Genomic DNA, 27,884 nt, shown 5'->3' with positions numbered 1-27,884 from the left:
AAAATTAATACTGATAGTTTGGACTGCCTCAGTCACCCGGGTGTCCCAGTTTACCTGAATTTATTCTGCATTCTGATTGTTTTTAATGTTTATTGATTAAAGCTCGTCCACACGTCACACCGAGCGGAAATCTGGGTGGGACGCGCGCAACGGACTCAACCAATCATTTTCATGCTGACGTCCAGCTTTGATTGACAGCCAGATCTCACAATGAACATTTAAGGAGGCAGCGTTACATTTGATAGACACGAATCTGTAGCCAATCAGATCCTAGCATGTGCGAGTCACTGTCCAATTGTAATAGAGTTTTCTGTGCGGGGGGCGTAGCCGGGGTCGAGGCGGCTTTTGGGCGGTCCAGACAGTTTTGTTTCTGAGTGGAGTTGGTAATGTGGCAGTGTGGAGGAGCCAGGGAGGGGTGAGTCTAGGGCTGTTTTAGATGTGTACATATATCTTTCTATATACACATACTGTAAATATATGCACAGAACAGCATTAGAGTCAGCGAGCTGCTGCGGTGAGAGAGATCTCCAACAGCTCGGTATTCATCTGGGACTGAAGAGGAGCATGGAGCCATGAAGATGTTGGAATTAATCACCAGAGAAGATGTTTTCCTTTGAGATATTTATTTAATTTATTTGTCTTTCGTTTTTGTACATACATTGCGGCCGGGTTGCCGGTGTTCAGGGACAGTGAGGATGGACCAGGCGAACATCCTGAGGAAGTTCATTCAGGGGGTTCACGCCATGCGATCGGGGGAGCAGAGAGGAGAGGACAACTTCAGCTCGGACTTCATGGTGAGAAAGACCGCAGCCAATCTTCTTACACACACACACACACACTCACCTGCCACTCGCAAATCAAGAGCAGTTCACAGATATACACACACACGCGCGCGCGCGCTGTTGGGGCGCTACTTTGTATCTTTCGTATGAAATCATTGTATCCAGACGGAGATGCGCACGCGCAGACACACACACACACACACACACAGAGCTCCCACTAACTCCAGCTAGCAGGCTTCTTCTGCGGCCTACTTCTTCCCTTCTTAGCACAGTTTCAAAGCAGTGTTCATCACACCCTAAATCTCTCTCTCTTACACACATACACATCTGCACTTTTTTCTGAAAAATCCGTGCGTTTGCTTTATTGCTACAATTAACGCTGTCCTGTTTTGTCTTTTTCGTTAACAAAGATGCTATTACCCCTGTACAGTCGAACTGCCCCAAAGCCTCCCAGCCTGTGTGCGTGTCCGCTTGTTTTCAGTCTACACTGAGGAGGTCTTCTCTAAACTAGCACAGCTCCGGCGGCGTGTTCAGGGCGCGTCAGTTTGAGTAAACAGCCTCGTTTTCCGTGCATGTGTGTGTAAAACTGTAAATATCTCTCTCTTTCTCTCTCACACACACACGCACACTGGTGGGACAAGTTTCGCTCACTAATCTTCTGTCCTTTAGGTTTTTAGAACTGACCCGTACTTTCTCTGACCCTCTGTAGAGTAGCTGTGGCTCATTCTCAAAGTGTGTTCTCGTTTTTAATTAAATTTTTATTTTATTTTAAAGTGTGACTCTTTGTGAATGCTACAAACCATATTTAATAGGCCGTCATCTTGACTGGGGTGCCATTAGTTTAGGTCAGTAAAACGACAGTGTTAATGGTCAGTGGTGTCACACCAGTGACAGTAACACCAGTGACCAGTTCCTATTAAAGCTCTGTTTTCCAAGATGGCGTCAGCAGCATCACAGAGTACACACCATTCATTAATAATTCAATCCTGTGTTTTTATTAAAAGTATTCCACAGGATGAGGTAATAGACGTAAATGCAACGAAAAATTAATTTTTAACTGTATTATTATTATAATACTGTAAGTAAGGTTTAAGTTGGCATAATCACCTTTCTCAACACGGACTTTGGGAGCAGTTTTTTGTTTAAAATACATTTTAAAATGTTAATTGCTAAACTGATGAGTAAAAAGCATTAGCAAAGTTATTTTTAAATAAAAGGTCTCATATAATTCTCAAAGGCATTTCCGTAGTACATAATATATACACTATTATAATGTACGTGCTTGCAGTACGGTTGCATTAAAATTTGTTTTTTTTTTTTTTTTTTTTTTTTTAATAAAGTAGGAAAAATTCCACAGCATAAAAAAGATAAACATGGTGTATTTTTTGAATTTTCAACACTTTATTCTTCTGTTGCTTAAGTTTTCAAATCTAAAAAATATTATGTATGATATTTTTAAGGTAAATAATATACCATTTTTCATAAAGTAAAAAGTATTAAAAAATATATATTTTTAAATGTATTTTAAAAACATTTAAAATTTTACATTATATGCAGTTTTACACACTGTACGCTTGTTAGTTAAGTATAAAATATGTATACAATTTTACACTGTATTCTTCTGTTACTTAAGGTTGCAAATATTTAATATTGTGTATGATATATTTAAAAATGTAATTAATACTAAATATGGATTTTTTTCCTTAATACTAGACTATTTATAATACTAAATACTGTATAGTTTTTTCACTTAAAGTAAAGAGTTGACAGTATCGAAAAGAAATTAGTTTATTTAAAAACTTAATTTCACATTATATTTTACACACTGTATGCTTTGCAAATATAAAAAAATATATAATTATGTACAATATCTTTACAAAAAAAACATTGTTACATATTACAATATCAATATTTTGATATCTTATTTCACCTGCTTCCAATTTCTGCCAAGTGACATGTTTAATAGTCATCATGTTTGTTTGTCAAACTAATATTTTTAAAAGTCTCCAAACGAGGGCAACCGCTTTTCAGGACATGCTGCTGTTCCATGTTTTTAAAGAAAGATTTAAGTTCAACAGATTTATCACCACTGGGAGAATGTCTCTTGGCTATTGAAAGCTTCATTTAGGACGCTGATAACCTTCCCTCAGCTGCAGCTCGTGACCATAGGGTTCAGTGCTGCAGGCTGACTTTCAGAACAACATAAACTGGGAAAAAAAAGAGAAATAGTCGAAAAGCTGTTGCACATGACTTGAGCTGCTACGTAGTGAATTTTTACAGTAAGCTATGACAGACGCCATTCAGTCTTCCACAGTCTAGCAGCTTGTTTCTGACAGGTTTGATTCAGCAGGTGTCTTTCCCATGTGCAAGCTAATTCTGTATCAGTCATCAGAATTGCTGTTTCTCACCAAAAAGAAAAAAAAAAGACTTCTTTCTCTTCCTTTTTTTCTGTCGTTGTGTGGTCAGACAAGGTGACCTTAGCAAACGTGTTTCGATTACATGCACATCATCCAACTCATAGTACCTCTTTTCACTTAAACATATCAATATTCTTTACAGTAGAGATCAATCTGTACCTCACATACACTGTTTTTTTTATTAGATTTAATTCTAATACACTCCTGTAAAACAAAACTGTGTAGCTACAGAAAATGTTTTAACTTCCCTAATCTGGCAACCACATTGACTGCTCTTCTATTGAGCATGGGGCAGTGTGATTCTTGGCCAAGTGGGGTCTGTTAAAGCCAGATTCTCCTCCCATAACCTGTGCTGCTTGACTCAGAATGGGACACATTGAACTTGTTTGGAATTATTTGGACTTGTTTGGACCAGAATGTAAATATCATTATTATCCAGCTTTATTTTCATGCCTTGTGAGCGGTCAGTAGGATGTGATGAGGCTTACTCTGGAGCTGTGACATAAGCTTGGGGATGTAAACGATGTCTGTTTTCTCGACTTGAAACAAAGCCTGAGGTAAATAACAGACCATTATTCCTGACCTTCACTGCTGTTGCTTCCTGGATCTGCCACAGGAGCAAAGTTAAAGCATTGTCAAATATTAAAGCAACATCAGGTGAACAAAAGCGGTGTTATAGTGAACATTTGCATGGCTGTAGTGCAGGTCGCCTCAGGTCCTTGCAGGCCATGCACACAGTACTCGACTCTCTCCAGCCTCAGACCTGAGCAGCGCCTGATGGGGTGGAGTTCATATACAGGCCCAAAAATTTAAACACCAGCCTGAAAGAAACTCAAATTAGTGAAAATTTGAACAGAACAAAGCATTTTGTATTACTGATCAAAACCCCAGTGCATTTTGTTCACATTTAGTGTGGTGTCTAGGAGCTAGAAATTATGATTTTTTTTAATCATTAATTTATAACCTGCTGTTAGGAATTTAATCTGTTAAAATGTACTAACTTTTCTTTTTTGTTTTGGGTAATAATGCTAATAAGTGTGTGTGTGTGTAACTCACATACCTATAAATTTGTACACCACATCACAGGGTGCGTTTGCGGTTCAAAGTTTGAAAGGAAGAAGTTATTGATGTTTTGAAAAATAAACAATCAGAATTGATCTTGTCAGTTGTGCAAGCAGTTTTCTGTTAACTGGGCTACTTAAGCTGGAGCATTTACTGCAATTACCCCCCACCCCCACCCCCACGTCCCCTGGATTTTGTGCGGCCTCGCTGGACTTTTCATCTCTCATATGACTTGGTTCTAATTGCTGTGTGTGTGTGTGTGTGTGTGTGTGTGTGTGTGTGTGTGTGTGTGTGTGTGTGTGTGGAAAACCCCTACACACTGTCAAACCTTTGAAAACTTTCTTCGACTACATTCTTCTGAACTGAAATGTTTCTCTTTTGCAAGTCTTACAAAGGGGAATCGGGAAGTGTCACTTTATGTTCCAGTTCCTCTGAAACTTACCAGGGCTAGTCGATATGAGCTCAATTGTAATATCACAATATTAAAGTTCCAATATTTGAACCCCCTCTATAGGGGGTGTTAATGCTCCAGCTGAAATACCTCTCAGGTAACATCATTTTGATTCCTCCCTTTATTTCACTTCTCCTATAAACATGATTTTTTTGTGTTTATGTAAATGAACAACTGCTGAGCCATGCCCCTTCAGAGAACAGCAGAGCTGAGCAACAGTCTGAGAGGAGGCTTTTTTTATGAGGTCACATGGGTGAGCGGGGGGGTCTAATTGACTTGTTTAAAGACTTTGCAGCTGTAGATTTCTTTTCTTGGGATTTGTCTCTTGTTCTATTATTCTCTTCCTGTCGAAATCAACTCAATTTATCCATCCTTAGCACGGGCCCTGAATCTCAGTAGCTGGGTGTTCGTTTGAGCAGATAGGGTTAAGGGCCTTGCTCAAGGACTGAACAGTAAGCATCTAACTCCCAACCCTCTGATCGGCAACCCAGAGCTTTAACCGCCTGAACCACCAGTGCCCCAATCTGCTGCTGTGTAATATACCTAAAGTAGAGCCTCAATTCTGCTGATCTTTATTGAATAGTAATTGTAATGAACTATAACATAGCTCGCCACAGGTGTGTAAGCATTCGGACAAACAACCTGAGGTGGAGGACATAACCTGAGTAACATCTTGTGACAGATCAGTGAACATTGCATGAGGATAAAACCTGCAGTCCTAGGACAGTGTTGAGGAAAAAATAAATCTTAGTCAAAACAAATGACATAAAGATGTCTGTCATGTTATGCTCAGTATCACACTGAGTGAATTTTTGAATGTGTGTGCTCATAGATCCTCAAAGACAGCCTCTTGAACACTGGGCATGACCTTATGAATGCACCTTGTGTGGCTTTTTACCCAACTGCATCGTTGTGTGGTGAGGGTGAGGGTCTGTATGTATTTATGGGTTTGGGGTGACACAAGTGTGGTTTAGTACAGCCTGAAGACCACACGTACGTAGTTTCCACGGAAACTGTAGACCGCTTAAACACTGTAGTGGACAGAGTTTACCGGAACAGTGAAATGTTAATGCTCCTGCAGTTCAAGTCTAGTTCATATCCCACATGTGCAGAGATAGCACACAAGCCAGCAACGAGGAGTGTCTTCGGATATATGAGGAAAGAGTATTGCGCAAGCTGAGAACAAATACCGCAGTTGCGTAATATGATTAAGAAAATCGTACTGTACAGAGTAGTAGATGATTCTGCCCTTACCGTGTGTTGGTGATTAAATGCAATGATTTTGCATTTGAATTTGAAGATAAAACATTTTATTGTCCAGAGATGGAAAAAGACAATTCAGGCATATCTGCTCTTTTTGGTTTAAGGAGAGCAAGGAGGGTGTAGTAGTAGTAATAATAGTAGTAATAATGATAATAATAATAATAATAATAATAATACCAGCTGTGCACTGGATGGAGGATTTTTATGTGACGCAGGATTTTAAAAAAGCTTAACTGAGCATGTTACAGGATGGTTGTGTAATGTCCACACAGCTGACCTTTTCAAGAGTTCCTCTTCTGTGCAAAATGTGTTTAAGCGAAATGTAGGGATAGACTTGAGACTGAAAAGAGAGCCGGATATGACGCACCAGTGTGCCGCTACGCTGCCTCCTTTCCTCCTGAAGGCCTGGAGTTCAGTGCTTGCTGAAGTTTACAGGATATCCCGTGGTATTCCCCGGAGGTTTTAGACGGCTAGGAAAGACTTTGGTGAAATCCAGTAAGGACTGAGGATTGTGTGCTGTGGAAGGAGGATTTGAGGAACTACGACATAATACAGTACATAACAACTTAACCTACAGTAAACAAAAGTCTGTATAGGGGTATGTGCCAGTTAAATTTAAATTCAGTTCAAATTTTGTGTGTCACATAGATAGCTATACATTGTACAACGGGAAGTAAAATGCCAGGGTCAGGAAAAATAAAAGGAAGATAATGTAAGGTAGTAAAAATAAATAGGCACACTGATAAAATTCAAGTTTTCAAATAGAAAATTTAGAATAAATTGTGCAAGCAGAAATATAAAGTAAAAAAAGATATGAAATAATTTAATATTATGATGCACAAGGTCATAAGACCGGCAGCAGCTGTTATGATTTTCAGAAGTGAAGATTGACGATGTGCATTACTTGTTCATGTGAATAAAATTGTTCAAAAGGAAGAGAGCAGTGCACAAAGGGTAATTATTAACAGCAGAGGTAGTTTTGTTGAAAAGGAGGCTAACTTATATGTGTAGTAAAGCTCCTTCTCTCCTCCTCCTCCTCTCCGTGTTGGCCTCCAGAGAGCAGAAGCACTTTTTTGATCACAACAGAGAGAACAGTCCCGTGTTGGGGTGGCTGAGGGCTTTCACTATCATACTGACCTTCCTTCTGTGCTGCTTACTATAGACAGAGTGCAGGTGAGGTGCAGATGAACACTCCGTTGATCACACCACCCTCTAGAGTTCATCTGTCCCGATGCTCCTGAAACAGGTTGCGATGTTTCCTGTAAGGATGCCGTCAGTGGTGTAGGTATAAAAGTTCCAGGGAAGCTGAGACATGACTATCCAACTGTACTGCCTGTACTCTTCCAGACAGGAAGTTAAAGATCTACTGCAGGGAATTCTAGTATTAAAGCTTACCTATAGTCGATATACAGCATTTTAACATAAATTACTTTCCGAGTGTCCAGGTGAGAGTGTTCTATGTTGTATGTGAGATGTTATCATCGGTCAATCAAAATAAAAGTACAAGCCTACATGAATCCTCCTATAACGCTATAGTAAGTAAGATCTTATTTGATACAAATTATAAACTTGAAGCACCCGCCCAAGGTTTAAATAACAGAAACCGAATATACACTTACATTTTGGATTTCTCCATGTCGATGTGTCAATGCGACTGCGTAGTGTCCCAGGTTACAGATAACCTTTAATCATGATCCTGCGTTCTACTGCTGAAAAATTTAGTTTGACCCTAAAAACACTCATGCACACGTTGTAGATGGCTCAGTGCCTCACGAATCTCTCAAACAAGCCCTCCTTAAAAGGAGATTTCTTGTTGAGAAAAGAAAACGCTATTTTGCTGTGTTTTTGACTCGTAACTAATACTAGAGTTCTCCGATGTTTTTTTTCTTCGCAGAGCTCTTAAATGAAATGTGTAAAGACCGGCAGGTCTGCTAGTCTTATGCAGTGCAGCCGCCGGCATACATCACTGGCCTACATAATGTCATTAAATCACACAGGTCCGCTGACCAATTAGAAGAACGTGCGAACACATGCCTCCGAGTCCTAGAAACTGTGTGTGTATAGGTGTGTTTGTGCATGCGTGTGCATGTGTGCACGTGCACACCAGTGTTTTTGAGCGTACGGAGCATTTCTATTTCTGTGTGTGAACGTGTAGACCGTCGAGCCTGCCATTTTTAGACATTTGATTTCTGTATTCAAGCAAAAAGCACTCTTACACCCTCACACTCTCACACTCTCATGCTCTCACACCCTCACACGCTGCCACCTCCATCTGTGGCTCCTGAACATAATTAAGCATCAGTAGTAGCTCAATTCTGCAGCACTAAGCACAATAATCTAACTGCTTTTCCATTCACTAGAACACTATTATATTTGGAGGGGAGGATGATTGAGTGATTCTTTTCCGTGACACTTCATGCATCGCCAAACCGTAAAAAAAAAAGATCATATCAATCTTTCAAAAGTATCTGAGGTAGTAATATGTTTTTGTTCCTTTATAATACCGCATGTGGTGGTCTCTAAACTATTAGCATCCTGTTTGGTCAGAGCATGACATGATGATATAAAATAATTGAAATAAATTAAAAATTTTAATGAAATCTAAAAGAAATACGTAGTCAGTATATATAAAATTTGGTTACAGCATCACAATACAAATCGAATCTGTACCTAGGTGTCGTGATATTGTATCAGGTGGTCTCTGGTGATTCCCAGCCCTACTGCATACGTACATGCAGTAAGTGCAGTTTACACACACCAGGGGTAGTGAGAATCATCTGGATATCTTCATGTGTGTAGTCACATGCATGCTCAGACCTTCAGCATGTAATGTGATGTGCAACAATGGACACCACAGTCTAGTGTAGACACAGACAAAATGGCAGTACTAGTACTCGAGCATGTGAACCCAAGAAGACAGTCATATATGTTCTTTCTCCAGCATGAGGAAAAGCCTCTTCCCTCCAGCAAGTTAGAGCTCATGCCTCCTCTCGCTGACACTGTGGTATTTTGGGAATGAATCACAGAGGTAGGGAAAAAAACAGCCCAGGGAAGAAAAGGGTGGCGGCCAGTGGAGGACATTCTGCTCCAAATCATCCAGGCTAATGTAGCGCGCTAGTCAGGAGCAGGATTAATAACATGGCTAATGATATATTGAGGGCAGCCGGTGGATTTGATCAATGGTCCACAGAAGGCACATGCTGGTGGTGTGACGCCTCGAGATGGGCGCACTGTGCCGCTCAACAGGGTAGTCAGTAAGACTAAGCTCTGGACAGCACAGAGGTGAAGGATATCCGCTCGAGCTAGATTGCTATATAGGAGATTCTGACTAATTCAGATCATCCCCAGCTCTTCTAAGATGAAAGTCACACTCATTCCAGACTCATTTTAAATATACAAATGCACAATAATTGCACCCTTTCTGTGTGTTTGCATGAAGCTCTTTGTCTTTGAGAGCAGCATAGAAGTGGAGGAAAAGCAGCTGATGAGCCAGTAGCGTGATTCAACTGTGTCATTGTTCAACCCCAGTGCTGACAGCCGTTTCTGCCCCTACCACACATGCACAGACTCCACCGCAATTTCCTCTGTTACGTGGGCAGGCAGAAAGGGAGAGAGAGAGAGAGAGAGACAAAGAGCTCGTTCGACATTAGGGCTGGGAATCTCTCACCACCTCCAGATTTGGTTCCCTTTCATTTCCTGGTGCCACTGTGGAATTACAAAACAATTTGTTATTTATATAACGTATAACGCGTGTGTATATGTATGTGTATATATATATATATATATATATATATATATATATATATATATATTCTCTACGTTGGGATTCAGTTAAATTTTATTAGCACTTTTTAACAATGGTCAATGTCAAGCAGCTTTACAGAAATAGTTTTCCCCTCAGTATGACCAGGTCTCCCTTTAATTATGGTTTATTCACTGTTTGAATTAGCTACTTTACTGTGAAGCAATGCATAAAATTGCTTGCGTGTGTATAAACAAATATGTCGAAGTACGTGTTGCATAATGAATAAACATGAATTTTGTAAGAATAATGCATGTGAGTTCATGTTAGTCCATCCAGGGTGGGGAGATCGAGGAGAGAGCGAGCGAGAGAGAGGCTGCCTTATTTCCTCTTCCATTGTGCAAGAGAGTTTGCATAACTGAGGAAGAGAGCTTAGCACATCCTTTTTAAGCTGATCAAGAGTGAGAATGGCCACATATTCAAGTGTGTTTAATATGGCATTTATGAAACCTACTTTTTGCTGTTCTCCAGTGTGGAGTGTCCACCAGAGGCAAGCTCAGGTCTTCTCACGCTGGTTACGATGACGAGCTGTTGTATTTAGATACTGAAAGTACATGGTTTCCGATGATCCCATCGGTGATGTAGCTTTATATAGATGTAGATATCCTGTAGCGAGATTCCCAGTGGTGCAGAGGCCTCAGTGGCACACTCAGCAGTGGATTGCTCTTTTATCATTTATGCTCTTCATCTTGATTTTTCATATCCTTACAGCAGATGGTTGCTTGTGTAAGAATTTAGCATTTCTATTCTGGTACCATGTGGTTTGTCCTACGATGAGAAGTTCCACCGCTGCCACACACCCCTGCCTGCCTGTTTTTTTCCTCTTTATCTATATTTGAAACGGGCAAATATAGTGACCATATGACGTGCTCCATCCTATTGTGCCCAGGTTAGTACTAGATTTGATGAAACTGGAGTCTGTAATCCTCTCATTGTTCTTGGTGTGTAATGTCAACTCAGACTTCTTCACTGTATTAGATTCTCAGTGTTTTTATTTCAGAGTTTTTACTCATCATATTTGAGAGTTGTTTAGATACTTGGATGGCTCGCAGTAATTCCAGTCTGTCTGGATCACCTTTATATTGACCAGAGGAGTGCTGTTTCAGTGACTGATGAAAATTTCATTTGCATGAGACCAGAATAGCTGTAACTGCATTACTGTACGTTTGAGAGCATGCTGTTTTCCAGTAACCTGCTGAACACGCTGTTTCTGCACTGAAACAGACCAAAATAATTGCATCTAAGCAGCGATTAGCACAGTTCTTTAAAACTACCCAGCAGACTGCTGGTGAGGGTGTGGTGAGGATTTAAAGCTGCCTAGATCTTAAATTTTAAACATGTTACATTATTACATAGAGCTGTTTTTCAAACGTCCTGGAGAATATAAAGTCTTGGTGAGACTGGCTTTGTTTCTCTAAGATTCTCCAGCTTTGCATTATTCACTTGTTTGTGGCATGGGTAAAGAAGGCAGAGGCGTTCAGGCAAACCCCCCTAACCCAGATGCCCGCGCTAGTTTCTTACAGCCTGAGACGAAGCACAGAGGTAGTGACATCACTAACCACAGTGACCAGCTCTAGATATAGGATGACCTTTGTGTCCTCTCCACCACCTCATCAGTATAAGTTCTTATGGTATACGCTCGAGCACATATGACATCATTTCTCTCTTTAGGGCATCCCCATTAACCTCGGAGTCTTGTGAACATATACAAATGTAGAAGCACTTTATCAAGATAGCGGGAGACCGCCTGCTGCTGTCAGAGCAAGTGTGACGTTAGCTGCTGCATTCACGGGCATCTTGGATGGTCTCTTATTTCCTGATGATTTGTGCTTTCAATTTTTCAATCTAATCTAATAAACTTTTAATCTACAAAAATAAAATGGACAGTAACATTACTGCAACAATGTTTTGGATTTGTATTAACAAAGCTTTCCGAAGTTCTCAAGATTTTTTTAATTAAGGAAATAATTTATTTTTCCGAACGCTTTTTTCCGAGCGTTCTGTTTCGGTCTGGTATATACCGTATTGGCACCAGTTTTCGGTACCCAACCCTACTCTCACATGCTCATTGGCTAATGCTCATCACATCCTGGGAAATGACCTGGTGTAAGGGGGAGAAAGTGTTAAACACTTAGTGACTTACACTACCGCTCAAAAGTTTGGGATCATCTTATTGTTTTCCGAAGAAACAGACACAAAATTGGTCTGAATAGAAAATATAGCAAAAAAAAAAAAAAAAACACATGCCGACATTGTCAAGGTTAGAAATAATGATTTTGATTGGGAAAAATGAATGTGTTCTTCAAACTTTGCCTCCACCCCCCAAAAAAACCAACCTTTTTACAGCCTGGCAGACAATTCAGTTATTCAAGGTAATCTGATAAGATTTTAGCCTATGCTTCCTGGAGCATCTCCCACATTATGGATTGGCTTGATGGAGTCTTCCTCTGTACCATACGGTCAAGCTGCTCCCACAACAGCTCAATAGGGTTCAGATCCGGAGGCTGTGCAGGCCGCTTCATTACAGTCAGAATTCTGGCTAACTTTATGATTTTGAAATAAATAAAATTCTCCGTGAATTGCATGAAAATGTGTTTTTCTTTGAAATACAAAGAAATTTGCAAGTGATCTCAAAAAAGTGTGGTTAAATCATCTGCATGTCAGGAGAAGATCCACAAGATAGATATTTCCATTAATCCTCATATTTTTATAATTTTTTAAATAGATTTTTTGGTTTCACAGAACCTTTCTCCATAGATGTTCAAATGTACAAGATGTAGTGTGTGTGTGTGTGTGTGTGTGTGTGTGTGTGTGTGTGTGTGTGTGTGCGCTTATGCTCGCTCTATAAATACAGTCTGTTAACCCTGATTATTGTCCCCTCTTTCTGTCCCCACAGAGATTACGCAGATTATCGACCAAATACAAGACGGAAAAAATCTATCCCACTAATGTTGGCGAGAGAGAAGAGAATGTGAAAAAGAACAGATATAAAGACATACTGCCATGTAAGTAAAGCACAGCGTGTTGTGTGTTTAATCAGCACACTGTTGTGTATTGCCCCGGTTAATCATGTTAATGTTACTGTCTCTCAACCCTGCAGTTCTCATGTGAATGAGACATGAGACAGATTAGCTGCTTAGGGTCATGTACTATGTGAGTCCATGGCGAATTACAGGCCTGGGTTCCTGGGACAAGACTGATATCCTGTCTGGGCTATTAATATTTCATTCATAGATGCCTGGTGGACAAGAGTTTTTCCATCCTATTAAAGGAAAAAGTCAATTTTGTTTACTTTTTTTAGTAAAGTGCTGTGTGTAAATGCAGTGCAGTTCATGGTTGAGCAGCATGGAACAGTACTTCTCTTACAGTTAAACATAGCATTGTTACGTGTTAGTCAGGACGAACAACAGCGCAGCGATTGCTTAGATAATAAACAGGCAACACTACACATGCTGACAGACACGTTGTTCCTGTTGGGCAGCTCATGGTTCCTGTCCGCAGTAGCCACTAGTCTTGTTAAACCCGGGTACATCCATGTTTGAGACATTTGAAGCTCTCAGTGTTATAACAGTTCACCTATGGATGTCATGATTTTGACGAGTAATTACTCCCTAAATGATGATACTCCGATCGTAGTAAGACCTGATCATCCTCAGCTCGATCCATAATTTAATCAGTGAATCCCACACCAGAAATCCAGTGTTTCCAGTGCTCCTGGTGAACACTAAAGACATGAGGTTTAAAGTTGTATAAGAGACAATAGAACAGAAATTCTGCACTCGTATTCAGATATTTAACGTGGCCTGGTTCTGACGAAAGGATCCGTGTTTTCTGGGTGGCCAGAAATATATCAGAACATGTATCTGTGATCGACTGATTGAATACTTACCCCACTGAATGTTTTCTCGTGGTTTATTCCAGTTTTTTTATGTGAATACTACAGATCAGAGGGCTGTCTGGAACCCAAGACATTTTGAAGCTGAGAAAAGAGAAAGGATCAAACTTTTTATTTTGATCTTTGATTTCCAACCTAAATGTCCTGAGTGTATAACAAAAGCTGTAGAATTGTTCTTTATGACCGATTATAAGCGTCACAAATAATAAGAGCAGTTTGTAAAACATAGTCATTAGGAGAGCAAGGTTGTTTTCTCGTGGGCTAGTTTGCAAGGTGAATTGAAGTGTTTTTTTATTTCTGCTGGTTTTCTCACCTTCCAGTTGACCACAGTCGAGTGAAAATGACATTAAAGACATCGAATCAGGACACGGATTACATCAACGCAAACTTCATTAAGGTAAAATACTTTTTTGTCTATATTCTTTTGTGTGTGTGAGTGTAAGATTTTTTTTTTTTTTTTTGGCGTATACCAGCACATGCATGCACATACTATAGTAAAAATATTTTATCTCTATCTCGAGTTTCGTTGCACGCCCAGTGAAGTACACAGAGTGGATGTCTTTTGATGTGCACCTGCAGAAACCATGACTAGACTGGGTTTAATCTGTGCTGTACAGATGTACAAACTGGAGATGTGGGGGGGAAGGAGTCAGTTATATATCGCAATTTTTTGGTCTGCTGATTATTTTACCACACTGGCTCCAGAATAGATAAGTTTTTTTTTACATTTATAGTCGAGATGCATCGATAAATGCATAGATGCACAGGTTAATTGGCCAGTGACATGATTTGCCTGGTTTCTTCTCAATCATCTATGATCAGTTGTCAACTGAGCAGCCTTGGAAAAACCTGTTCTGTGGCACGTGTACAAGCTTCCAGTGGTGAAACACAAACATGTTTTTTAAGGCATTCCTTTATCAAAAAAAGGGGTGTGCGTTAAAAACTCACACAGCCTTTTTCTTCAAACTCTTGAGCAAATTAGTATAAAAAGCAAATCTTCACACACACGTACACCAGTCTCACAACACAACGAGCGCAGATTAGTCGAAACTTGCCTGCTTTTAAAGTGAAGCCACATGTGCTGCCTGCGTGCTGACTTTATACATATATTTATAAAATCAATACTTAAAGAAACACTATACATCAAATCTGCACTAAAGTATCGTGAATTGCACAAACTGTGTTGATACTTTTTGAGGAAAAGTGCCTTTTTATAGACAAAGTATAGAAAGTATTTTAAATCAACATACTTCATGAATTATGCTAAATTCGTAAGTGAGTAGTAATGAAATTGGAATGAGAACTAGTGTCCACAAAAAACCTGTCCATGTGTTTTTAAACTCGTTTGGTTTTGTGGTTGTGTACAGGGAGTGGATGGGCCTGAGGCCTACATTGCCACACAGGGCCCGTTGCCCAACACTGTTCTCGACTTCTGGAGGATGATCTGGGAATACCATGTTGCAGTGAGTAACTTTCGCTGCTTTCTAAAATGCTAAAAAAGTTAGCTGCTTTCGCTGAGAGATTTAGTACAAATTAGATGTCTAGTGCTAGAGAACAATGTGGGTATTAAATTATAAGGAACAAAAAACGTAAAAAAAATAAATAAATAAATACAAGGGGTTTGGGGTACTTTCTGCTGTATTTATCAGTTGTGTTTTTAAATGAAAACGTTGTAATCGCTTCGCTTTTATCCTGCAGGTCATTGTCATGGCGTGTCGGGAGTTTGAGATGGGCAGGGTAAGAGCCATCATTCATGCTTTTTAACGTGCTGAGGACAATATGGAGTGTTTATGTACCAGAGTTAGTTTTGTGTGACGGAATGAACGATGATTCTTTCTCCAGGAGTTTAAGCTTATTTTGTGATTTGGAGTTGTGATATTGTTTTTCTGACTGCAGAAAAAATGTGAGCGGTACTATCCCCTGCTCGGAGATGAGCCCATGTCCTTTGGCCCTTTCAGGATCTCCTGTGTAAGTTTCCCCTTCCTCAGCTTCCTTCACTTCCCACAATGCCCATCTCTGCAGAATATTGTCTCCTTTAATTAAATTATGGTTATGATCGTTCATTCCAGAATAATTCCTGATTTTTACTGGTTTTTCGTTGCATCAGGTGATATATGAATTAGACAAATAATTTTCTAAGCATGGTCTTATTCATACTTTGTGTTTCAAGCTTTAAATGAGTAAAAAAAAAAAAAATCCAGTTTAATCTCTTGCTTGCCTATTTTTCAGGAATCAGAACAACCTAGAACTGACTATTACATTCGTAGCCTTACAGTGGAGTTTGACAATGTAAGTATCTTCCTAATCTCCCCTAATCTGTTGAGATGTGCATTCCAGTTATCATCCCATCCATCATCTGTTCCTCCCCCTGTTTCATCAGGAGTCTCGTAGAATAACCCAATTCCATTACATCAACTGGCCAGATCATGATGTTCCCTCATCATTTGACTCAATATTGGACATGATAGCACTGATGAGAGAGTACCAGGAGCACGATGATGTTCCCATCTGTGTACACTGCAGGTACGGTGGGCTTTACTTTCATCTCTTTCTTTTGTTTCAGTTGTGTAAATTAGGCAGGTAAGGTGAGACCAAACTGCCCCAGTCGAGGATTGAACTGTCGCGCTCGTAGCTTCAGCAGTGGCAGGCCAGGAATTTACCAACATCTTAACAGCTGTATGTGTTGGATTAGACTAGAATAGAGTAGTTGTTAGATGATATGGAGAAGCTAGCCACAGTCTCATTAAGCACTTTTACTGTCTGTATTGTAGTTTGTCTATAAACTATATGTGCTTCTTCCTTGATTCTCTATGGGGTGCCACTGACTTTGCAAGACTGAACGGTGACATCATGTCTGAGTCTTAATGCCTCCTTGCTCACATCGGTGTGTGTGTGTGTTAAAAAGAAAGAGAGAGGGAGAGACAGAGTCAGGCCTCCAAACTGCATTCTTGGGCCTTTTCAATACCTTTGATCTGAAGCTATAATTAATCGCAGTCAGGAAGTACTGTACCTTCAGGCGAGTGCTTCATGGCCCGTTTAATGCCACATGGGTCGTCTCAGCGCTCACACTCAACACACACATTTTAAATGACTTTTCTGGCTATGTGATGTTGCTTGCTGTCATAGGAGAAATTCTTCTAAGCTGTGTTTTTTCCTCTACTCTCTAAACTTAACACGGAGCGTTTTAATGGAGCTCCGAAGAGTTCTTGAACTAAGATGGAAGGGAAATAATGCTATCCCAGAGAAGGACATTCTAGACACTTGGTTGCTTCCAGCAGGAAAAATCATATAAGTTTTTGAAATGGTTGTTTAAAAAGAACGTTCCTGCACCTGCCTTGTTCAAAGTTAACAGTCCTGTGTTCTTGCAAGCTAGACCTATTTTCTCCGAGGAGTCTGATGTACACTGTGTTTTGGCAATAAACAGCAAACGGACACCTTGTTTCATTAAACAAAGCAGGTCGACTGCCCTTATAGGAGACCAACGAAGACGTGGCAGCGAACATGAAAAACTCACCACTGACAAAAAAACTATTATGCTAAATTAGTCATGTCTTTTCTTTCTTTTTGTCCTTTTCTATTTGACTGGGATTTAAACAAGCTAATTAGATTTTTCTCCCCAACCTTATATGAGGTTACCTTATATATGAGATGAGTCCATCTCTCAGCTTGTAAATGAGGAGTAACCTGAGGAGTATTTTAGCTGGAGCGCGCCTACACACACTCTCAGGTGGAGCTCAGAGTGTTAACTTGTTAAAGAAATAGTAACACATGGGACCTTTAAAACACATTGCATTCTACAGTGAATTTTTCCAGTGCAATGAAAATCCACAAACATGAAGAGAGCTGTTACAAGTTTAAATAACGTTTATGTACAGGAGATATCAGACATTCTGCATCCTCAGGATGAACAGACTTCTCAAACTGGACAATGTACACTTATGTTAGTGTGTCTAATTAGATATTTTTATTTTTGTCCTTCCTGATTTGCAGTGCTGGATGTGGGCGAACAGGCGCCATTTGTGCCATCGACTATACATGGAACCTGCTAAAAACTGGGGTAACCTGGTTTTCCTGTCTCTTTCCACCTACTGTATCAGTGTTTTTGTCTTTTCAGGCCATCTCGTACATCGATAGCCTCGATTTCATTGAGTTATTATTTATTTTTTTTATATACAGAGAATTCCCGAGGATTTTAACGTGTTTCAGTTGATTCAGGAGATGCGAACACAGAGGCACTCGGCCGTTCAAACAAAGGTGAGCTAACAGCTCGGAGGAATATAACCACACATTTTTAAACAAATTCTGTGCTTATGTAGGTATTATTTTTTCCCCTCTCACAGGAGCAGTATGAGTTAGTCCACAGAGCGATCGCCCAACTTTTCGAGAAGCAGCTGTTGTTGTTGGAGAGTCCTACCAATTCAGAGCTAACAGATGGCATGGTGAGTGTCCATGCTTCACTGTTCATCCAATGTCCAGCATACACTCACAATCATGTGCGACTCAAATACCCAACGATCGGGGCGGGGGAACTAATATTCACAATAGCAAGGGAACAGAAGAGACAACCCCCCACCCCCCCTCAACACCAAAAAAACCCCACACTGAAGTGTGTGCGAAACTAAAAGGAGGAACAGTTTGCATTTGGACAAGAGCCAGAGCTAACATCCTGTTTGTAAGGCAGAGGAATTGCAGACATAATGCTCCCAAAATGCCCTTAGAGCCTGAGAAGCAACCCACATCTGGCACTGAGAACACACACACACACACACACACACACACACACACACACACACACACACACACACACACACACACAGTACCTCTGTTTAGTAATCATGACTTGGGCCACTTGGCCATGGCATCAGTCAGACATGTACACACACACAAACACACACACACACACACACCCCTTATACACTGTGATTCTATCTAGTCCTGAGCTCAAACAATATTCTGATTCAAATTGTCTTAACTGTGTGTGTGTGTGTGTGTGTGTGTGTGTGTGTGTGTGTGTGGCTTTTGCGTGTACCTGCCCACTACCCCAGGATGAAGGCAGTCCGGAAAAACCCAGCCAGAATTCAGATGAGGACCAGTGGGACACGCCTCCACCCAAACCGCCGCGTATTCGGAGGTAACGCTCACCCCAGCACACCTCCACAGTGTGACGTAAAGGAAGGTTACTGTGCAGTACGAAGTATGTAGGTGGTTTTGGGTGGCTTAGTGCTAGGGCTGCACGCAAGGACGTAGGTGTGGATTAATGTGTCTTATGTGTCTTTTGTCACCCTGTCTGGAGTGTGTTTGCTGGGAACATTGGACAGTCTGTGGAGCTCAATATGAGACAGAGACGAGAGTCATTTTTTTACATGCTGTTCCTTATTCATTTTCATCTTTTCATTAATTTTCATTCATATTATCTCATCTTTGAGCTTATTTTAAACTGAATGTACTTTTGTACATAAATACAGGGAGCATTCGAGTTAAAGGATGGTTGTAGATGTTTGAGTGAGTAAAGTTGTGTGTGTGCGTGCGCACATGCTCATACATTGAAATTTGTGTCTTAGTATAAAGCACAAAAGTAGAGCTTTGCTCTGGGGGGTTGTTGCTCCTACTGTAAAATGGACGGTTCGCACTGGGAGAGTACTGCTGCGTTTGAGTTATCTAGGAAGTTGGAGCTCAGGATGATGTCATGTTTTATTTTTTATTTGCAAGAATAGATGAGTTTCCTTCTTAAAACAGTGAACTGTAAATTCAGTGTTCTAGATTTAGCAAGTGAACACATCTGTGTGTTGATTAATGCAATGTTTGTACATTCTACTGTATGCTAGAACTCATTTAAGGGTACACGTTCACTGTTCATGCTGTGAACAGCAATGTTGACTTAATGCCACTTGCTGAACTCATGGGAATTCCAAGTTGAGGTGTGAAATTTACGAGACATGACCTAGTAGAATGCAGCAGAAGACAGAACTGCGCGTGTGTGATTGTGTGTGTCCTGTTATGAGTTTTCACAGCAGGTTAAAGTACAGTGACTCTTTGTGGTATTTACTCCGTATGAGCTACTGGAAAAGAGGGAGATAATGACAGCCCATGAGCTAACAGTTCGAGTAACTTTAACAAGGGTGTCCTGTCTCCAAACCACCGAGTTGCTTCACATTTGTCTTCTGTTCTTGTGAAGCATAAAGCCAACAGATCTGTTTTGTCAAATCACACACATGCCAGTAGTTTGGTGCCTTTGGGGTTCATGACCACATCCTCCCGCTCTCAGGCTGTGAGGGAGATTACCTTTAGGTCTCAGTGTTTTTGTGCGTATACTGTAGATTATTAGTGGAGCGGAATCGACACCCAGTTCTTTTTAGGTCAAGAAATTACTTTTAGACCTTTAGTGTGTTAGAGGAGCACATGGATTAAATCTTTATGTATTTTATCAGTAAAATTGTTAACTGAATTTATGACTTAATTTCTATAAGATAACTAGAGATGGAACAATATTACTTTTATTTCAGATTCCACTAAAACTTCAATTATCAGGCAAAAATGCATGGGTCTGATATCATTTATTTTCCCATTAGATATCTATTCCATCTTTTTAAACTCCAGTAGTGTTGCTGTGTATCTCGAATTACTCTGATTAGTAGAATTTGAACATCTCAATATTGAATGTAGTCTGCCCCCTTGTGGTCACTCTGTTTCCTGCTCTTTGCCTCAGTTCTCAGGTTGAGGGTGAAGTTCAAGAGGAAATCCTGCAGGCCCCTGAGCCCCGTCCGGTGCCGCCTATCCTCACTCCATCGCCACCTTCTGCGTTCCCGACGGTGAGCGATGTGCGTCAGGAGAACGATCGCTACCACCCCAAACCCGTGCTGCACCTGCTGGCGACTGAACACGAACCGGACCTCAACGAGAACTACAGTGGCGACCCCCAGGAAGTCCCCACTATGCCTGTCTCAGTGCCTGCCTCAGTCTCTTCACCCTCAGAGTCCAATAAACACACCCCTCTGAGTGTGGAGATCAAGAAAGTGCCCTTGCAGGAGGGACCACGTAGTTTCGAGAACAGTAGTGCACTGCAACGAACACATGCTTTCAAAGTGCGTTCCAGTAACAGCTCTCTGTCACAGGATTCGGAAAACCCGCCCCGCCCAGACCACTTGCCTCTGCGTGCCAACAAGGGGCAGGTGGTCTGGACGCGCTCTGCAAACCCCACACCTGTCTCCAGCCTGACCTCTGGCACCACTCCTGAGAGTGAAGGGGCTCCCATCAGGACCGCTCTGAGCTTCACCAACCCGCTGCACTCGGACCACTCGGACCCTGAGGACGGCGAGGACTCCCTGCCTCTTTCCAGTCACATTGACTGCCAATCTAGTGTCTCCACAGCAACCGGCAAAGTCTCAGCAGCACCCCATGACGACAGCGTCCCCCGGAAGGTTACCTCAATGTCCATAGCTGGTGTTTGCTCGGAGGCAGATGCGGAGACAGGTATGTCAGAGTGCTAAAGATGTCTTATCTGGGGAAAAGGAAGTCAAAAAAAGACATCCTCACCACATCCCCTACACACACACACACACACACACACACACACAGAGAACTCACCTGCACTTATACTTGTATTAATAAACGTTTAGATAACATAACTTCTACTCCAAAGGTAAAATGTAGAACAAAATTCTTTCTCAATTTAAAGTCTAAAAGCCTGAACTGTAGGACTTTTTGTTTTTTAGCATAATGTCCATGTTGTTTCTGTCAGGTCAGGATGAAGCCATCAGGACCAGCTCATTTATCTCACGATGGAAACAGGCAAAGTCTCACTAATCACAAAGCCTGCTGCTTTTTCTGCATGAGTAGTCTTGAGTGATCTTGGGTCAGATTAAGAGACGCTGATTAGAATTGCCAAGGAAATGTTCTTTAAACACAGCAATGTTAAGACAATTATGTGCATTATTTAGTTAATCAAAAACTCTAAAGGATTTTTTCCCGTCAGGATGGAGTCCACTAAAAATGACACAGTGCTGTAAACATGCACAATACAGTAGATGTTTATTTTGTTATAAGTGGGCTGCCAAGTTTAAATATTTGGTAGAAGGTGTTTGTTTGTTTATTTATTTATTTATTTATTTATTTATTTATAAAAACGTGAGCTACTGTCCTGAGGGTTCCTTCCAAATTTAAAAGAAATGCAATCTGATCTAGAACCCTTAGGAGAACCCAGGTTTAAACTAGAATCCACAAGAATGTAGAACTCACAAGAACCCGAATCATGTCTAGAGGTCTGCTGGAACCCAGGTATTTAAATAAGTAGATCCACTTCTGACTACCTTATTAATCACTTGTGTACACTTTTAAATATGTCAGCATGTTCGAACCATTTAGATTAGTTTTTATTAACAAATACCAGAATTAAACTGCTTAACCAAATTGCCTTTTTTGGAAATTAGCTATATTTATAACAGACACGTTAAATTGTGATGTTGAAACAAAGAAGATATTAGATTCTTAAGAATAAGAATCTACATTTTTTTGTAAAACAGAAGGTGTGATTTCATAAGAACAGCTGTGAAGCCTGACTTCACTTTAAAGTTGAAGAAAAATCCTTTTGTTACATTTCAGCAGGTTAAACGAGTCACAGCCGGCAGAACCACTCACCACTTTGATCATGTAAACACACACATTTTAAAATCAGGATTTATGTAAACATTTAAGTTGGAATCTCTAATCGGAATGGTTTTAAAGAGATTGAAGAGAGTACTGTCCGTGTGAACGTAGCTAGTGACGTCACTTGAGCGGTTATCACACTTTCAAAACTCTCATCAGACTCCATTTGGGACAGATTTCCATCCGCGGGACTGAAAACAGATTAATAATAGTGTTATTTATTCAGACCTGTTGATGATTTCCTGTTGTGTGCATGTGTGTGTCTGTATGGTGAAAGAGTGCTCAAAAAAATTAGAGCATGACTGATCAGTAGTCTGTCCGCACCTGAATGGAATTTACCTCTCAGCATATCTTTGCTTTTTACTCGCTTGCTCCTTTGTTTTAATCTGTTGGTGTCTGGGATGTTCCTGCCCTGCTTTTTATATAAAAGGGCTGCTCTTTTCTCTTCTCTATACAACTAAGAAATCAGAATTCATCTACGCTAAGATGAAGAGACATGATTTAGAGTTTGGAGACATGATTTTGGGCTGATGTTGGATTGGATCGGCTGCATGCGCTGTGGCTGTGGAGTGACGGGCTGATGGGCTGAGGGTGGAATGAAAGTAGTTGAGTTTTGAGTAGATCTCTGCTTGGATTCGAGGCAGCTTGTTATGAAGTTACCTGTTTCTTTTGTGCTCTACAATGTACGGCCGTCTTTACGCTTTAATGAGCAGAAGCACCATCTTTAATGAGCAGGCATCTTTTTTCAAATTCTGTTTGTATCTCTGTGGAAACATTGCCTGATTAAACATCATATCGTATTGTGTTATATAACTTTTAAAATAATAGTAATATTTTCTGATATTGCTTTTTAAAGGTTTACAAAATTTAGGTTTACAACACGGATTTAAAACTTACCAAACACTTCAGCCAAACAAGTAGAATTTATAATATATCGATACATCTGAGGTAGATGTGCCTATTCGCATGTCGCAGCAACAACACATCAGGCTTTATAGCAAGATTTAAATACTAGAACTGCATGAAATGTAATGAATCATTTATTTTCCAGTTCATTTCGATCAATGCGTCAGTTTGTAAGGTAGAAACAATTCGTGCCTTTATTTTGGTGAACCTAAAAATGCTAAATATAAAATGAACAGATTTCTTAAAAATAAACCAGACTTTAGCAGAAAATACAAACTCTCGCTTTCAATGTATTAAGCGTCACCACTTCTTCTTTTTGAGTTTATGGGTGGGTTGTGCATTACTGCCACCTACTGGACTGGAGTGTGGGGTGGATGATTTGCACAAGGCTTATTTTGAGACATGACATTTAAATAATCAACGACACAAGTTACATAGCATTTTTATGTTTATTAGATTTTAGTTTTAGTAGTTTTTATTTTAGTTAATATGGCAACTTAATATTTTATTAGAAATATAGCTGCTTTAGAAAAAATTAGACAGTAAACATTAGTGCTTATAAAGAATACAGTGGAAAATTGTATTGTCCAGAAATTAAATCGACTCGACAGTCCACCCATAATTCCCAGCTTTGCTATTCAGGCAATGTCCAGTATTACCAGGGATACAAACATTTCATGTCAGATGATTGGAATTCTGAACATGAAATTTTTTGTTTAACACACTCCAGTGCTGCTGCATTTGAAAGCCCTTGTATGTGCCCTGATGTATGACTCGGGCTGATTCTGGTCAGTTTTGGCTGTGTGTAGTTCCTTGCGCTCCTTTTCCTATCTCCAAGCACTCTATGGTGTGTACGAGTGTGTGTGAGCGATCGGTAACCGTGATCTTGTGTGCTTCAGACAGCGACGAGAGTGACGACTCGCCTCCCCCTCTTCCTGAAAGAACCTTTGAGTCCTTCTTTTTGGCCACAGGTGCGTCCCAGCCATCTGCTTCCCTGTCCGGCCACACATGGGCATCAGAAGCAGCCATGGATCCATTTTAACTCATGTTTGTGTTCATGTCAGGGCTTAAAGGGCAGGAAGTGGGGTAAATATTCAAGACTTTTATAAATCGAGTGTTCTCGCATTTCTGTTCTCTAATTGATGCTTTTATAAACACTTGCTGGTTATAAGAATTAATATAAACTGTATGATAAGTAGTTATAATTTAATGTTTATTGAAACTTGTTGAATTTAATTATATTGACTTTTATTTTGATGATTCATAACAAAATTCAGCTTGTTCAGTTGTTTTTCTCTGATAAGTGGTTTCTCACATGTGGGCAGATCATGTTTTGATTATTATTAGCCTGTGTGTGCGCGTGTGTGCGCGCGCGTGTGTGCACTTTAACACACAAACCCATTTTCTGGAAGCACATTTGAGTATTGATGTAAACATTGGGGTTCATGCGGGCCTCAGTCTGCGGCTGAAATGGCAGGAAATGTATTCGCATGTTGAATGCCGACTCGATATGTTAAACCTCATCACATCACATCCCGGCACAGATAAACCCAAGTAGGACATGAAAGGCAGCTGAGAGAGAGAGAGAGAGAGATAACCAAAAAGGAAGTGAAGGAGTCTGGTGATCGTAACTACAGCACAGATCTGTGGGGTTCTATCCTTTTACCTGATTATTAGTAAAAGTCACCTCAAAGTGCTTGTTAAAAGTCCCATAGTCCTATAGGTACAGTAATACAAGGGGTATTCAAGTCAAACCGGGACTTTAGATTGTGCAGACTAAGAGGGCACAGCTATGAGCGTAAATACTTCCTTTATTGTTCTTTATAATCCTCTGCTACACTAATGTACCTATCACAGCGGTTCACTAGTACTTGGATACCATCAATATGCAGAGTTTCTCAGTTTGACTGAGTTGTGATCGGCCTGCCTGCTTCAGGTCTAAAACATTGGTCTCCCAGGGACGGGTTTCTGCATAGTTCTTCAGGCTCCTTTTCTATCACAAAGTACTCTATGGTACATATGAGTAAATTTGCAAGAAATGTCATCAAAAGTCACTGTTTGACTTGAACACCCCATCGTGCTACTGTTTCGACACAACAATAAAGGGTGCCAAATCACAAACTTGCATCAGGTAACATTTCATGATACAGTATTCCAGTTTCCTCTGTTTACTGTAATGTGTTTATTCTGCTGTGTTGTGTAGCAGAAGCTTTTTTAAGTAGAAAGATAATTGTTTCCCTTTTTTTTTTTTAGCTTTTAAATGTTGAACTGATTCACTTTTGAATGGTTTGAAGTACAACTTCAACTTTTACATTTAAAATGAATGGATTAAAGCTTAATTTAAATTCACATTTCCATTATTTACAGAATTATTTAACACAAATGTTTTACAAATGTTTCAAAAGCTTTAGTGTACAATACATCATACACTCTTAGTGCAAAGCGTTTCTTAAGATTTGACAGTGCTTAGCTATATGAAGAAAAACTATCTGCTGTAAGCTTCTACATGGACCCTCGAATAGTTCTGAGCTCTAATTCTCTAGTTCTCCGGGTTAATTAGTCTTGTTGTGTAGCAGTTATTAAACAAATGCAACAGTCCTGATTGTTTATTTCCTGCCTCTGTTATCTGTTCTCCTGTATTACTCCAGATCCAGTGGATGTGCAAGGCGAGGTACATGAATGTACAGGAGCAGTAGGAGATGCCTCTCTCCAGGTAGGACCAGAAACATACTATTGAATCTTTTTGTATTTCATGTGAAAATATATTTTTAATTTATTTTATTTTTTAACATACCTATGCTTCAATCTTACAGCGAGCAACTAACAAGCAAATAAAACACCAGACAGGTACGTATAATGTTCATCCCTAGAGACACACACACACACTTTAGATCATGTGACACATTTTGCCTTCTTAAAAAAAACTTAATATTAGAATTACAAATAAGAATGTTAAAACTAAAAATCCAACACAGATTTAATGCATCATTTTAAATGCTTTCTGTAACACTCACTTTATTAGAACGAGGGCAGGAGAATGGAAAGCACTCTGACTTCAACAAAGCAGATGCAAGAACAGATGCTGAGACAGTTTCACAAATGGGTGCGTGTTCCTGATGTGTTCACATGCGAACTGTATTATGGTGATGAGAAACTAAATTCACCAAATGAATTCATTTGCTCCTAAATATCTCATCATGCTTCCCTTTTGTGCTTCGCTTTGCCTTTATTAGGATTTGGAAACCGCTGCACGCAACCCAAAGGCCCAAGAAACCCTCCATCCGAGTGGACATGATCAAGGACGTTCCAAACACAGTCGATCAAAGTCGACCCTGAACACACCATCACATACACACAGACGTAATCCCACTGCTCGGCTCTCCTCTTAGTGTTATTGGAGAAAGAGGATCTCAGCACCGTGCTTCAATCAGTCTGTGATCCAGATAATCTTCCATGCTGCGGTCTCACACACTCCTGCTGCTGCTGTATGAGGACTGACCGCCATGGGTTCCCTGCACTGGTGCTCCCCTTTCTCCTCACTGGGACCACAATCCTGTTTTATTTCTGTCTAGTGAAAGCAAAATCGGATCGGACAGCCCAAATTTAGTGCACTGCTGTCTCGGGAAATTCCCTCGTCTCTTTTTTATGACAATTCAGTACAGTATATACTAGTGTATAAATATATATACACACACACACACCTCTTGGGACTGAAAATTAGTTGTCTGTTATTTTCCTTCTCTTTGACGGCCCTGTATGCATTGTTTTATAGGTGTGCTATTGCTTAATATTCTTATTAACAGAAGATGTAAGAAGTCTGTGCATGATGCCCCATGTACTGTGACCTGTAAATTATTTGCTCCTGTTATCACAATTTTTTTTTTGTTTTCTTTTTCAGTGTTTATAGTTTTTTTTTTTTTTTCCCCAAAAAAACGTTAGCTTGTTTTATTAGATGTTTCCTGAGATATAACGGGCTCAAGATTGTAATAACGCATTTTTGTAAATTGTATTCCAAAGGTTATTTTTGTATATGCTTCACCCCACGGTCCTGGCCTCCGAGCCTCACTGTGCCTTTATGCATGCCCCTCACGTGAGCTGTGCGCGTGTGTATAGGTACATGTGCAAGTTTGATCAAAAGAGGGATTTAAAGCACCGTATTCAAGCCTCTGGGATCCTACTCCTCAAACCTGTTACTTTGTTGCATAAATCAATCAACTTCTCAGTTAAAAAAAAGACTTGAAGAGGAACTTGCACTGTGGTCTGTCTTGCTTCTCATTAATGAATCATGTGCGCGCACGTGCGTGCGTTTTATCATGACACTTTATAAAGAAAACCGTTAGTGCTATCTCCTTTACTGTGATGACAATAAAAAAAGTGCTCAATAGACCCACTTGTAAACACACCAAACCAGTTCACCATGATAAAAACTAGCTGTGGGAATTGTGTAAGGGTAAGGACAGTGTATACATGATGGCCTAAAGGGTGTAACTGTGCAAACCTGAGCAGAAAAAAAACTGTAAATGCACTTTTATTACTATTATAGTCTATGCAGTGCTTTCAGAGGCTGTGTGTGTATAACCACCAGTAAAGTTGATGCTGCCTCAATTCTACCAGCTTACTTGAGTTTAGTGGACAGCTGTGTTTCAGGAGTCTCGAAGTATTG

The 27,884-nt window shown here is 40.2% G+C and overlaps 1 protein-coding gene across 2 annotated transcripts; it reads left to right on the top strand.

The window, feature by feature from the left end:
* The first annotated feature begins 387 nt into the window (after positions 1 to 387).
* Positions 388 to 27,792, top strand: ptpn12 (protein tyrosine phosphatase non-receptor type 12). Of its 2 annotated transcripts, XM_053477660.1 has the most exons (18): positions 388 to 794; positions 12,674 to 12,782; positions 13,993 to 14,069; positions 15,040 to 15,135; positions 15,371 to 15,409; positions 15,569 to 15,640; positions 15,902 to 15,961; positions 16,053 to 16,195; positions 17,663 to 17,729; positions 17,849 to 17,926; positions 18,013 to 18,111; positions 18,718 to 18,803; positions 20,379 to 21,142; positions 24,121 to 24,192; positions 25,870 to 25,934; positions 26,035 to 26,068; positions 26,244 to 26,324; positions 26,455 to 27,792. In XM_053477660.1, exons 1-18 carry the CDS (start codon positions 696 to 698, stop codon positions 26,514 to 26,516), a joined length of 2,103 nt encoding a protein of 700 aa, XP_053333635.1. In that variant the 5' UTR covers positions 388 to 695; the 3' UTR covers positions 26,517 to 27,792. The 2 variants fall into 2 exon arrangements, with proteins under 2 accessions (XP_053333635.1, XP_053333643.1); XM_053477668.1 differs by lacking the exon at positions 24,121 to 24,192.
* Positions 27,793 to 27,884: the final 92 nt, after the last annotated feature.

This window comes from Clarias gariepinus, chromosome 2 (genome assembly GCF_024256425.1).
Source record: "Clarias gariepinus isolate MV-2021 ecotype Netherlands chromosome 2, CGAR_prim_01v2, whole genome shotgun sequence".
Taxonomy (NCBI): domain Eukaryota; kingdom Metazoa; phylum Chordata; class Actinopteri; order Siluriformes; family Clariidae; genus Clarias; species Clarias gariepinus.
The sequence above is the reverse complement of the archived record's forward strand: the minus strand, read 5'-3'. Positions and strand labels throughout refer to the sequence as shown.

What these genes read in the sequence shown, in the direction of transcription:
- ptpn12 (XM_053477660.1), top strand. Translation starts at nt 696, where the DNA reads ATGGACCAGGCGAACATCCTGAGGAAGTTCATTCAGGGGGTTCACGCC. An exon ending in AAACCGCCGCGTATTCGGAG is followed by an intron (nt 18,804 to 20,378) that starts GTAACGCTCACC and finishes TCTTTGCCTCAG; the next exon opens with TTCTCAGGTTGAGGGTGAAG. An exon ending in GCAAATAAAACACCAGACAG is followed by an intron (nt 26,069 to 26,243) that starts GTACGTATAATG and finishes TCACTTTATTAG; the next exon opens with AACGAGGGCAGGAGAATGGA.